Source organism: Drosophila willistoni (assembly GCF_018902025.1).
Source record: "Drosophila willistoni isolate 14030-0811.24 chromosome XR unlocalized genomic scaffold, UCI_dwil_1.1 Seg143, whole genome shotgun sequence".
Classification (NCBI taxonomy): domain Eukaryota; kingdom Metazoa; phylum Arthropoda; class Insecta; order Diptera; family Drosophilidae; genus Drosophila; species Drosophila willistoni.
The window spans coordinates 2,799,128-2,812,752 of NW_025814056.1; the positions used below are offsets into that span (position 1 = coordinate 2,799,128).

General features: G+C 38.2%; 1 protein-coding gene and 3 long non-coding RNA genes across 4 annotated transcripts; 3 read left to right on the forward strand and 1 right to left on the reverse strand.

Annotated features, from left to right (window-relative positions):
• The first annotated feature begins 1,310 nt into the window (after positions 1-1,310).
• Positions 1,311-2,675, forward strand: LOC124460632. The gene is made up of 2 exons (XR_006954584.1): positions 1,311-2,404; positions 2,474-2,675. It is a non-coding gene; the product is annotated as an uncharacterized LOC124460632 (long non-coding RNA).
• A 2,792-nt stretch (positions 2,676-5,467) lies between these two features.
• Positions 5,468-6,033, forward strand: LOC124460631. The gene is made up of 2 exons (XR_006954583.1): positions 5,468-5,589; positions 5,787-6,033. It is a non-coding gene; the product is annotated as an uncharacterized LOC124460631 (long non-coding RNA).
• A 187-nt stretch (positions 6,034-6,220) lies between these two features.
• On the forward strand, positions 6,221-7,585 carry LOC111519105. The gene is made up of 2 exons (XR_002724247.2): positions 6,221-7,314; positions 7,384-7,585. It is a non-coding gene; the product is annotated as an uncharacterized LOC111519105 (long non-coding RNA).
• Positions 7,586-11,368: 3,783 nt separating this feature from the next.
• Positions 11,369-13,312, reverse strand: LOC111519103. Its single transcript, XM_023178099.2, has 2 exons — positions 11,595-13,312; positions 11,369-11,532 (listed from the first exon to the last, which is right to left on the reverse strand). The coding sequence occupies exons 1-2, from the start codon at positions 12,588-12,590 to the stop codon at positions 11,524-11,526; spliced, it is 1,005 nt and encodes a 334-aa protein (XP_023033867.1). The 5' UTR covers positions 12,591-13,312; the 3' UTR covers positions 11,369-11,523.
• Positions 13,313-13,625: the final 313 nt, after the last annotated feature.

Genomic DNA, 13,625 nt, shown 5'->3' on the forward strand with positions numbered 1-13,625 from the left:
ACTTCTTCATGCCCCAGACGTTAGCCCAACCCTCTGTTTCGTTTTTATACCCTTGCAAAAAGGGTATATTAATTTTGGTCAGAAGTGTGCAACGCATAGAAGAAAGCATCTCCGACCATATAAAGTATATATATTCTTGATCAGCATGACGAGACGAGTTCATATAGCCATGTCCGTCCGTCCGTCTCTCCGTCCGTCTGGATCAACGCAAACTCCTAGACCGTTGGAGCTACAGAGCTGAAATTTTGCATGTAGGCTTGTATACAACCCTCGGATTCAGCCAGATCGGACCACTATATCATATAGCTCCCATACAAACGGCAAAGTCACGAACAGTGACTTTTCTCAATAACTTCGTTATTGTCGTGAAATTTAATATTGCTGAGTTTATTACACCTATAAACGTCGTGCTGATCAAGAATATATATACTTTATATGGTCAGAGATGATTCCTGCTATGCGTTGCACACTTCTCACTAAAATTAATATTACCTTTTTACAAGGGCATAAAAATCGATAACAAAAAAAGTGAACTCTTATTTTCAATTGAAAATAAAAGTAGGCCTTGTGTTTCTTCTGTCATTTTCATTGTCAATACCCCAGATCCGATTCGGATTCATTTCAGTAGCAAAGCAGCAGAGCAAGTAACAACATCAATAAGTCTCTAAACAAAATTAAGGTAAGTAAAAAAAACCCAAAAAACAAAAATAAAAATATCCTGGTAGGTATTGAATAAAAGTGAGAATCATAGAATAGAAAGGGTTTGCCTTAGGATATTTAAATTGGGAAGGCGACATACACACACCCTCTTACAACTTGCAACAGGATGGATGTTACTGTAATCCTTTTTCCAACTTTTTTCTTTTTCTCTTCTAGGGTACAAAGTCTCGTCTTATCGGAGAGACTTCTTTGAACGTCTATTCTGTAACGTTATGGTCGGGCATGGGGAGTGAATTTTTCGTGGAAACGTTTACCCCCTTTCGCCGATGAGAAAGCCGCCGTCATTTGCGTTCATTTGAAGTCGATCCGGTAAGGCATCACATGGAACATATTTTTCGCACCACCCTATCCATTGTGACTTCATTTGCTGATGCGATGAAGAGCCGGCCCTTGTACTTAGTCACAGGAAAGACCTCATTAAATTCTAGACGGCGAACGTTTCTGAAATCCTGAAAATCCCAAGGAAGTATTCTAGCATGAAAACTCAAATTTGATCATCCAAAAACAAAGTTTGAGGCGGTTGCATCTCTCCTTGATGATATCCACACTGTCTGCATCCATCCAGATCTCAACCTGTTTATTGGGGCAAATATTCGTCACTATAGGGGGTACATCTTCGCGGCTCACCACAGCCCACTTCTCCGTCGTAATATCAGCATTCTGCAGTTCGAGGAGTGTTTGCAAGTTATTCTCAAGCTCCTGGAACTGCAGAATGCTGATATTACGATAGGGGGTACATCTTCGCGGCTCACCACAGCCCACTTCTCCGTCGTAATATCAGCATTCTGCAGTTCGAGGAGTGTTTGCAGTTAATTCTCAAGCTCCTGGAACTGCAGAATGCTGATATTACGACGGAGAAGTGGGCTGTGGTGAGCCGCGAAGATGTACACCCTATAGTGACGGATATTTGCCCCAATAAACATGTTGAGATCTGGATGGATGCGGACAGTGTGGATATCATCAAGGAGAGATGCAACCGCCTCAAACTTTGTTTTTGGATGATCAAATTTGAGTTTTGATGCTAGAATACTTCCTTGGGATTTTCAGGATTTCAGAAACGTTCGCCGTCTAGAATTTAATGAGGTCTTTCCTGTGACTAAGTACAACGGCCGGCTCTTCATCGCAGCAGCCAATGAAGTCACAATCGATTGGGTGGTGCGAAAAATATGTTCCATGTGATGCCTTACCGGATCGACTTAAAATGAACGCAAATTACGGCGGCTTTCTCCATACGAGGAGCTTTGCAAACTCTTCTCACTGGATTCGAGAACCTTTTTGAGAACCTATTTTCGTACCTTTGGCCTTTTCTTTTAACCCCGCGTTTGCAATCAAATGTGGATGGCTGTAAGTATTCGCTACTATATTCTGAGGAGCGCTCAGTGCCATAGAGCTGGCTACCATCCGATGACTAACTCAATGCTAGAGTTCGATGAACTCTGACTATCAACCAGGAACATAATCATAATCAGACCATAATCAGACCCACAAAAAAGGACGACAACGGAGCAACTTCTGTCATGAGATCGGACTCGGCCAACGTTACATCTGAAGCAGAAATCTCCAATGTTCCCGGCTGAATTTTGAGCAGACATTCAAGCTCTGTCTTAAGGTCGTATATGGTAGCTGAGATCGATAGCTTGATGACCAATTGATGGAAAAAAACACTTGGTCCCAACTATGAAAAGTAACATCCTCATGTCTACTAACCAATTAAACAGTTAACATATTATCCCTTATCTTTTTACCTTTTTAGATTTTCAGAAGTAAAGCAAAGTTTTATTTTTGATGTTGCCTGTATGAGTTCACGAAGTAGAATCATTGAAGTACTGTACTCTCTGAACGGGTCGAATTTTACAAACATCCCAGGACTTCTTGGATTTCAAAAATTTGTGATTTGCTTGTCTAGCTGAAAATACTATAATTATATTTATATTAAAACATTATATATTTTAAAACATCGTTTGTCCGTTTCCCATAAGAATAACCGCTAGAAATTGTAACCTTTTTATCATTTCAAAATATAAATTTTAAAAAAATAAATAGCGATTTGTATGTTGATTTCTATACTCCCATACCAACGGCAAAGTCACGAACAGTGACTTCTCAATAACTTCGTTATTTTTTGAGCTAACGTGAAATTTAATGTTGGTGAGTTTTTATACCCTTGCAAAAAGGGTTTATTAATTTTGGTCAGAAGAAAGCATCTCCGACCATATTGTAATAGGCTGTTTCGGTTGAATTGTTTATATATATGTATTTATTCTAAGTAAGTGTGATCTATGATTTTTATCCTCGTTAGCACGACCGATTCGCAAGCTCGGTCAACCCAGACTGACTCGACGCTCTCTCGTACTTCGCTCTCATTTAGAGACGAGCATGTTTTCTCTCTGAGACATGAGAGAGAGGTACTACCGTCTTAAGTGAGCAAGCCTGCTACAATTCGGCCGTCCTGACAAAATAAGATCTCCTGATCTTGGGTGGTATACATTTTTTCATATCTTACGAGCTATACATTTTTTTTTTTGTTTATATTTTACAAACTATTACATACATTATTCTTTTATTTACCTCTTATATCAATTATTAAAACAAAAGTTAATGATTACATTAAAGTCAACCATTTCAAGTTCTTAACCAGGGCTTTATATTTTGGCCACACCATACTCCCTGATAAGGGTTACGGGAAAGTTGAAATCCCTCTACATCTTTCAGTAAAAATCTGTTGTTTTTCAGGCCTTTATCTACTACATATGGTCCTTTGTTTTTCGGTATTAATTTTCGAGATATTCCCGTTGTACTGTCGAAATTTTTAACCATGACATAGTCCCCTATTTTATATTTTTTTTTGCCCTGTTCTTTCACTATTGTAATACCTTTCATTGTATGCTTGTGCTTTTTGCTGGTTTAACGCTGCATTCTTTCTTATCATTTCAAGGTTTGATTGATTTTCTGTATTTCTTAGCTCTTTAATCTCTTCTTTCTGTTCGTCTGTAACTACTCCTCTTTGTTCTATGCCAAATAACATTATACTTGGGTACTGTTTTATACTTCTGTGAATTGTATTATTTAAAGCATACTTTACGTTTTCGACAACCGTATCCCAGTAATTCCCCTTATCTGGATCTGTCAACTTTGCCAGCATAGGCCCTAGACTCCTGTTTATTCTTTCTACTTGCCCATTGGCCTGAGGGGAACCCGTTGCTATTTTAACGTGCTGCACCTTTTGTTCAACCATAAAGGATTCGAATTCAGACGAAGTAAAACAACTCCCTCTGTCAGATATTATGCATTTCAGCCTGCTATAACTTCTAAAATACGCTTTTAAAGCATCTATTGGTTTTCTTTGTTTTTGTGGTTTTTGTTGTACATAGCCTAACGAATTTTGTAAAACCGTCTACTACTGCAAGTATGTGTTTTTTAGACCTTCCAGCTTCTATTGGTCCATAGTGATCAATATGGATTAACTCGAAAGGTTTATCGCCTTTTGGTATACTGTTCAGAAATCCATCGCCTTTGCCGCATTTAGGTGAGAATGCTATGCATCTGAGACAATTTTATACACATTTACATTTCCTATTATTATTCTTTTAACAGGTGCAAATGCACCTGGCGAAAAAACATCGAAGGCAGAGATGAAAGTACTTACGCTTCAAATCTAAATACAATAACCAAAAAATTCTTCATTGTTTTACTTGGGAGCGGAAACAATTAAAACTAAAGTCCAAAAATATAAATGTTATAAATTCGTGTCCAGCGCCTTACATCCCGTTCTTCATGTTCTTTTCCAGCAACAGCTTGCGGAGTACCGAATTGCATACTGGAATACCTTAAGATAGTCTTCTCTATAATGCTGATTTGTCAATTCTGGTCTTATCTAATAGAAGCGACAGTAGCTTTTGAGCCTTGGTTAAACAGTTGGGAACACAATTGTTAAGGCTGAAAATTCACAACTACCACACGAAAACTGCAATGACTTCAAGTATATTTGAATAGAACTTAGAGTTTTATATCAATTAGTCATTTTCTTGTGACGATTGTTAGTTACATAAAGAACCAGCCTGAAATATAATTTTGTTTTATTTCAATATACAAAACATAAGTTAAAATTTGACATTAGTTTTTCTGTTTACTTTGACAATGGTAAAGGGTAAAACAACAACAACTTGCAAGGGTATCCAAACTTCTTCATGCCCCAGACGTTAGCCCAACCCTCTGTTTCGTTTTTATACCCTTGCAAAAAGGGTATATTAATTTTGGTCAGAAGTGTGCAACGCATAGAAGAAAGCATCTCCGACCATATAAAGTATATATATTCTTGATCAGCATGACGAGACGAGTTCATATAGCCATGTCCGTCCGTCCGTCTCTCCGTCCGTCTCTCCGTCCGTCTGGATCAACGCAAACTCCTAGACCGTTGGAGCTACAGAGCTGAAATTTTGCATGTAGGCTTGTATACAACCCTCGGATTCAGCCAGATCGGGCCACTATATCATATAGCTCCCATACAAACGCAAAGTCACGAACAGTGACTTTTCTCAATAACTTCGTTATTGTCGTGAAATTTAATATTGCTGAGTTTATTACACCTATAAACGTCGTGCTGATAAAGAATATATATACTTTATATGGTCAGAGATGATTCCTGCTATGCGTTGCACACTTCTCACTAAAATTAATATTACCTTTTTACAAGGGCATAAAAATCGATAACAAAAAAAGTGAACTCTTATTTTCAATTGAAAATAAAAGTAGGCCTTGTGTTTCTTCTGTCATTTTCATTGTCAATACCCCAGATCCGATTCGGATTCATTTCAGTAGCAAAGCAGCAGAGCAAGTAACAACATCAATAAGTCTCTAACCAAATTAAAGGTAAGTAAAAAAAACCCAAAAAACAAAAATAAAAATATCCTGGTAGGTATTGAATAAAAGTGAGAATCATAGAATAGAAAGGGTTTGCCTTAGGATATTTAAATTGGGAAGGCGACATACACACACCCTCTTACAACTTGCAACAGGATGGATGTTACTGTAATCCTTTTTCCAACTTTTTTCTTTTTCTCTTCTAGGGTACAAAGTCTCGTCTTATCGGAGAGACTTCTTTGAACGTCTATTCTGTAACGTTATGGTCGGGCATGGGGAGTGAATTTTTCGTGGAAACGTTTACCCCCTTTCGCCGATGAGAAAGCCGCCGTCATTTGCGTTCATTTGAAGTCGATCCGGTAAGGCATCACATGGAACATATTTTTCGCACCACCCTATCCATTGTGAGTTCATTTGCTGATGCGATGAAGAGCCGGCCCTTGTACTTAGTCACAGGAAAGACCTCATTAAATTCTAGACGGCGAACGTTTCTGAAATCCTGAAAATCCCAAGGAAGTATTCTAGCATCAAAACTCAAATTTGATCATCCAAAAACAAAGTTTGAGGCGGTTGCATCTCTCCTTGATGATATCCACACTGTCTGCATCCATCCAGATCTCAACCTGTTTATTGGGGCAAATATTCGTCACTATAGGGGGTACATCTTCGCGGCTCACCACAGCCCACTTCTCCGTCGTAATATCAGCATTCTGCAGTTCGAGGAGTGTTTGCAGTTAATTCTCAAGCTCCTGGAACTGCAGAATGCTGATATTACGATAGGGGGTACATCTTCGCGGCTCACCACAGCCCACTTCTCCGTCGTAATATCAGCATTCTGCAGTTCGAGGAGTGTTTGCAGTTAATTCTCAAGCTCCTGGAACTGCAGAATGCTGATATTACGACGGAGAAGTGGGCTGTGGTGAGCCGCGAAGATGTACACCCTATAGTGACGGATATTTGCCCCAATAAACATGTTGAGATCTGGATGGATGCGGACAGTGTGGATATCATCAAGGAGAGATGCAACCGCCTCAAACTTTGTTTTTGGATGATCGAATTTGAGTTTTGATGCTAGAATACTTCCTTGGGATTTTCAGGATTTCAGAAACGTTCGCCGTCTAGAATTTAATGAGGTCTTTCCTGTGACTAAGTACAACGGCCGGCTCTTCATCGCAGCAGCCAATGAAGTCACAATCGATTGGGTGGTGCGAAAAATATGTTCCATGTGATGCCTTACCGGATCGACTTAAAATGAACGCAAATTACGGCGGCTTTCTCCATACGAGGAGCTTTGCAAACTCTTCTCACTGGATTCGAGAACCTTTTTGAGAACCTATTTTCGTACCTTTGGCCTTTTCTTTTAACCCCGCGTTTGCAATCAAATGTGGATGGCTGTAAGTATTCGCTACTATATTCTGAGGAGCGCTCAGTGCCATAGAGCTGGCTACCATCCGATGACTAACTCAATGCTAGAGTTCGATGAACTCTGACTATCAACCAGGAACATAATCATAATCAGACCATAATCAGACCCACAAAAAAGGACGACAACGGAGCAACTTCTGTCATGAGATCGGACTCGGCCAACGTTACATCTGAAGCAGAAATCTCCAATGTTCCCGGCTGAATTTTGAGCAGACATTCAAGCTCTGTCTTAAGGTCGTATATGGTAGCTGAGATCGATAGCTTGATGACCAATTGATGGAAAAAAACACTTGGTCACAACTATGAAAAGTAACATCCTCATGTCTACTAACCAATTGAACAGTTACCATATTATCCCTTATCTTTTTACCTTTTTAGATTTTCAGAAGTAAAGCAAAGTTTTATTTTTGATGTTGCCTGTATGAGTTCACGAAGTAGAATCATTGAAGTACTGTACTCTCTGAACGGGTCGAATTTTACAAACATCCCAGGACTTCTTGGATTTCAAAAATTTGTGATTTGCTTGTCTAGCTGAAAATACTATAATTATATTTATATTAAAACATTATATATTTTAAAACATCGTTTGTCCGTTTCCCATAAGAATAACCGCTAGAAATTGTAACCTTTTTATCATTTCAAAATATAAATTTTAAAAAAATAAATAGCGATTTGTATGTTGATTTCTATACTCCCATACCAACGGCAAAGTCACGAACAGTGACTTCTCAATAACTTCGTTATTTTTTGAGCTAACGTGAAATTTAATGTTGGTGAGTTTTTATACCCTTGCAAAAAGGGTTTATTAATTTTGGTCAGAAGAAAGCATCTCCGACCATATTGTAATAGGCTGTTTCGGTTGAATTGTTTATATATATGTATTTATTCTAAGTAAGTGTGATCTATGATTTTTATCCTCGTTAGCACGACCGATTCGCAAGCTCGGTCAACCCAGACTGACTCGACGCTCTCTCGTACTTCGCTCTCATTTAGAGACGAGCATGTTTTCTCTCTGAGACATGAGAGAGAGGTACTACCGTCTTAAGTGAGCAAGCCTGCTACAATTCGGCCGTCCTGACAAAATAAGATCTCCTGATCTTGGGTGGTATACATTTTTTCATATCTTACGAGCTATACATTTTTTTTTTTGTTTATATTTTACAAACTATTACATACATTATTCTTTTATTTACCTCTTATATCAATTATTAAAACAAAAGTTAATGATTACATTAAAGTCAACCATTTCAAGTTCTTAACCAGGGCTTTATATTTTGGCCACACCATACTCCCTGATAAGGGTTACGGGAAAGTTGAAATCCCTCTACATCTTTCAGTAAAAATCTGTTGTTTTTCAGGACTTTATCTACTACATATGGTCCTTTGTTTTTCGGTATTAATTTTCGAGATATTCCCGTTGTACTGTCGAAATTTTTAACCATGACATAGTCCCCTATTTTATATTTTTTTTGCCCTGTTCTTTCACTATTGTAATACCTTTCATTGTATGCTTGTGCTTTTTGCTGGTTTAACGCTGCATTCTTTCTTATCATTTCAAGGTTTGATTGATTTTCTGTATTTCTTAGCTCTTTAATCTCTTCTTTCTGTTCGTCTGTAACTACTCCTCTTTGTTCTATGCCAAATAACATTATACTTGGGTACTGTTTTATACTTCTGTGAATTGTATTATTTAAAGCATACTTTACGTTTTCGACAACCGTATCCCAGTAATTCCCCTTATCTGGATCTGTCAACTTTGCCAGCATAGGCCCTAGACTCCTGTTTATTCTTTCTACTTGCCCATTGGCCTGAGGGGAACCCGTTGCTATTTTAACGTGCTGCACCTTTTGTTCAACCAAAAAGGATTCGAATTCAGACGAAGTAAAACAACTCCCTCTGTCAGATATTATGCATTTCGGCCTGCTATAACTTCTAAAATACGCTTTTAAAGCATCTATTGGTTTTCTTTGTTTTTGTGGTTTTTGTTGTACATAGCCTAACGAATTTTGTAAAACCGTCTACTACTGCAAGTATGTGTTTTTTAGACCTTCCAGCTTCTATTGGTCCATAGTGATCAATATGGATTAACTCGAAAGGTTTATCGCCTTTTGGTATACTGTTCAGAAATCCATCGCCTTTGCCGCATTTAGGTGAGAATGCTATGCATCTGAGACAATTTTCTATATGTCTCGTTGCTTTATCCTTAAGACTTGGGAACCAATAACTTTTGCCTATTGCGTCCAACATTTTGTCTCTACCTACATGGCCTAATTCATCGTGGTATTTGTATAAAACGTGATTTTCCATTTCTTTTGGAACGTTGAACAATATTTTCGTGTCATTGGACTTTCAGTATAATACTCCGTATCTCATTTCAAACAATTTGTGCTCTGATTTTTCTAGCATTTCCTTTATTTTTTTCAGTTCTAAATTTTTTGCTTGGCAAATAACTAGGTTGTGCTCGAAGCTATTCGGTTCTATTACCATGATATTGGTGCATCTGCTTAACGCGTCTACGTGCTGCATTTGCTTCCCTGATCTATGCGTAGTCGTACTCTTGGAGTTCAAGGGCCCATCTCGCGATCCTAGGGTTTAATTCTATCTTATTTAGTGTAAGAGTCAGAGAATCGCAGTCAGTTAAAATTTTAAATTTCTTTCCTTGGACATAAATCCTAAATCTGCGCAGGAAGTACACAATCGCTAACGTTTCGAGTTCAAAACTGTGATACTTCGACTCAACCTCGCTTGTTCTCTTCGAAAAATAAAATATTGGGTGTAGTTTTTTATCCGCTTTCTTTTGTAATAAGACCGCCCCAAAACCTAATGTGCTTGCATCACAATGAAGCTCTGTATCGTCTCTGGGGTCATATATCGCCAATACTGGTGCTTCCAATATTATTTGCTTCAAGTTGAGAAAGCATTCTAATTCCTCTTTTCCGAATTGAAATTCTTTGTCTTTTTTCATCAAGTCGTACATAGGTTTAGCGATTATGGAAAAGTCTTTTATAAATCTTCTAAAATAGGAGCACAAACCTAAGAAACTTTTCACTGCGTGTACATTGCCTGGCACTGGAATGCTAAAAAACTGCATCCAAACCTATATGGTCAGCACATATTTTGTTTTCTATGATTTTATATCCCAGGTATTTTATACTTGACATGAAAAACTCGCATTTGTGCATTCGTAGTCTTAATTTGTTTCTTACTAACCTATCAAAAAGTTCTTCTAGAGTCTGTAGGTGCTCGGTTGTATTTGCACTGGCTATCATTATATCATCCATGTATACTAGGACCTGCCCTTTTCTGATCATGTCTTCAAAAATTCGGTTTATAAACCTTTGGAAAACATGTGATGCATTCTTGATCCCCATTGGCATTCTTAGGAACTCGTATTGACCAAGCGGCGTGATAAAAGACGTGTATTTTACTGACTCTTTATCGACGAATACATAAAAATATCCATTTTTAAGATCTAATTTGGAAAAAACACGTTTGTTGACTAGTCTGTCTAATAGATCGTCGATCAATGGTAACGGATAGTTGTCCTTGATAATCATCTTGTTCAGTTTTCGGAAATCTATGCTAATCTGTTGTCCCCTGTTTTCTTTTTCACTAACACTACTGGAGACGCATACTCCGAATCGCTTGGTCTGATAATTTCTTCTCTCATATTTTCATCTAACAATTTCTGTAGTTTTTCCTTTTCAGAATATGATAACCGTCTTGGTGCGTAACTAAATGGTTTGCAATTTTCTAGGTTTAATTTCATTTCACATCTGATATTCGGTTTATCCGGTCTTTGCGCATTCACATACCTATCCCTGACTAGCTTATCAAAACTCTTAGCCGTTTTATAATCTATGTTTTCACCGATCACGTATTCTGGTTCTGGGTTTTCATTGTCGATGTAAAAAATTTCTAACATTCTCCTCTCAAAGTTATCTTCCATATTTGTTTCAGACTCACTACGGAGTTCCTTTAATTTAATTTCTTCAATCCTATACTTTGTACCTTTAATTATATTCTTTTCAAACTCTAAAGTCATTTCTTCATCTATGCATGTCCTTTTGTCAATAACATTGTATTCAATAATTTCCTTATCTGCATTAACATTTTCTGTATTAATTTTATCATTTGCATTATTTTCGTTTTCTGTATTACCCGTTACACTTATATTAACAATTTCATTTTCCATATGTTCTGACATCAACATTCCAATTTCTTTAAAATTAACTTTTCTTACGTTGTCGTGGCTTTGAGAAGTTACTAGCGCACTTTTTTCAAAAGAATCTAAATTTAATTTAAGATTACATGATGTCAAAAAATCCCTTTCAAAAAATACATCGCGACTCATAGATTCGTCTGGGATAACGAGTAAATAAAAGTAAATCTTTATTGAATTTTTCACAACGTAACATAGTAATTTTCCAAATATAATGAGAGGACTTCCATTTAGCCCTTGATAAGATTGCTCGACAGAATAAAGATATGAATGATTAGGTAAATGTTTCTTCTTGATTAAGGAAACTGCAATAAGCAATAAAGGAATTACTTGGCAAATCTACAAAATGTATAATGAATTCTCTTACGAAATTGTTGCTGCTCTGGTTCGTACGGTTGAGTCCATTACTTTCACGGCTACCTTTCCTATCTGGACATTTGGCCGCCCAATGCTCCATGGATCCACAGATGAAACAAGAGCCTGGTACACGGTCCGGCCTGTTGCAGTCCTTCACCAGGTGTCCTCTAATGTTACATCTACGACAGCGCATCTGTTGGAGCTTGCTTGCTCTGCCAGTTTCGTTTTCATCTTTAGCTAACATCTGCTTAGGGTTGGCGAAACATTGGATCCGTGCTTGAGTGCGTAATCCCGTGTCAGGTATACCCTCGATAACTTTATCAAGGAGCTCCTCTTCATCGATGTTAATATTGTTGGCTAACATTAGTTTGTCGTCCAGATAAACTGCAAACTTTTCGCCAAACTTCCAATTACGCTGTTCGAAATGACGACGCATGATGACTTGGGCATCTTCTCTCCAAAAGCTGCCATTAACTGTTCGCATAATAAGCAGTATTATGCGTGGCTCGCGAATACGTGTAACCTCCGAATGAAGCCATGAATGAGCCTTGCCTTTCATCTTGCAAACGAAGAGCATCCGTAAGTGAGTGTTGTCTATGTTATACACTTCACCGATATTTTTAAGCTGAGCCACCCACTTTTTGGAGCACGACTCGCCGTTGAAGTCCATCAATACTTCCTTCGCCAGTGAAAAAGCTATACCCATCGATTCGCCGTTTGAGTTGCCAGAGTATTGGTTGGTGGCTTCGACTGTGGCGTTGCCATTGATGGGAATGCTGCTGTCATCGATATCCTCATTAGCTACATTGTTATCGATAACATTGCCAGTGGCGTTGCCATTGTTTTCCAAATTCTGGAAAGATCTGCCCAAATCGTGACCATGCTCGATTCTAGGAATCAGCAGTTGAAGTTGTTGTAGCAATTGTTGAACCAACGCGACATCGTTGTTGTTGTTGAAATTGGAGTTCACCGCTTCTTGGCTACGAATCTGCGCGCTTCTCTTCATTCCAATTGTCTTTGTTGGTTTCGCTCATCTCGTAACTGCGCCATTCTTACACGGACATCTGCATTACTTTGTTGCCTTTCTGCATCTGATCTTATTGCTCTTCTATCTTGCATGCCTCTAGATCTGTTTGTTTGACGACTCAAATTAGCCCCCCTGCGTGTTCGTGGCATTGTTGTAATAAATCAAGTTGGAAAACTGATTGGTGTATAACGTGTATTATTTTCTTGATCAATAATTAGCGCAGCGAGTTCGGTCGCACTCGAGTTGTAACAACGACTGAACTCGAGACGCACAATTCTTGTGTGCGCCTTCCACCGAACCACACTCAGCGACAGAACGCTTGTCCTGAAGTTAAAAGAAAATTTCAACTGTTTGTTCCGAAAAAAAAAACTGGAAAATTAAATTTTTGTATATGGAAATCCCCAAGCGAAGCCGTGTGAACTCAACAGTGTACATCACCTTACTGAAATCTAGAAAGTCTCAACGTTGTATATGGTTTTTCACGGCCTGTTTCGATTGGAAGATTTAAATTATTTTTGTTGAATTTCATCTCTTATCAAGTAGGCCGTGTGTCTAATTTCACTCGTATAAAACACAGGGTAGTTCAGATATCCAGCACAGTTAGTCAGTTTTAATCGTGAGCTCGTTATTATTTGGGTATAAAAAATAGATGTTGGCCTATTCTCAGTCCTACACGATCTGCATAAAAAAGTTCGTGAGAATCGGTCGAGCCGTTTCGGAGTAGTTTTGTAACAAACACTATACACTCGAGAATTTTATATATATACATAGATGTATTTATTATAAGTGTGATCTATGATTTTTATCCTCGTTAGCACGACCGGTTCGCAAGCTCGTTCAACCCAGACTGCCTCGACGCTCTCTCGTACTTCGCTCTCATTTAGAGACGAGCATGTTTTCTCTCTGAGACATGAGAGAGAGGTACTACCGTTTTAAGTGAGCAAGCCTGCTACAATATAAACTATATATATTCTTGATCAGCATGACGAGACGAGTTTATATAGCCATGTCCGT

What these genes read in the sequence shown, in the direction of transcription:
- LOC111519103 (XM_023178099.2), bottom strand. Translation starts at nt 12,590, where the DNA reads ATGAAGAGAAGCGCGCAGATTCGTAGCCAAGAAGCGGTGAACTCCAAT.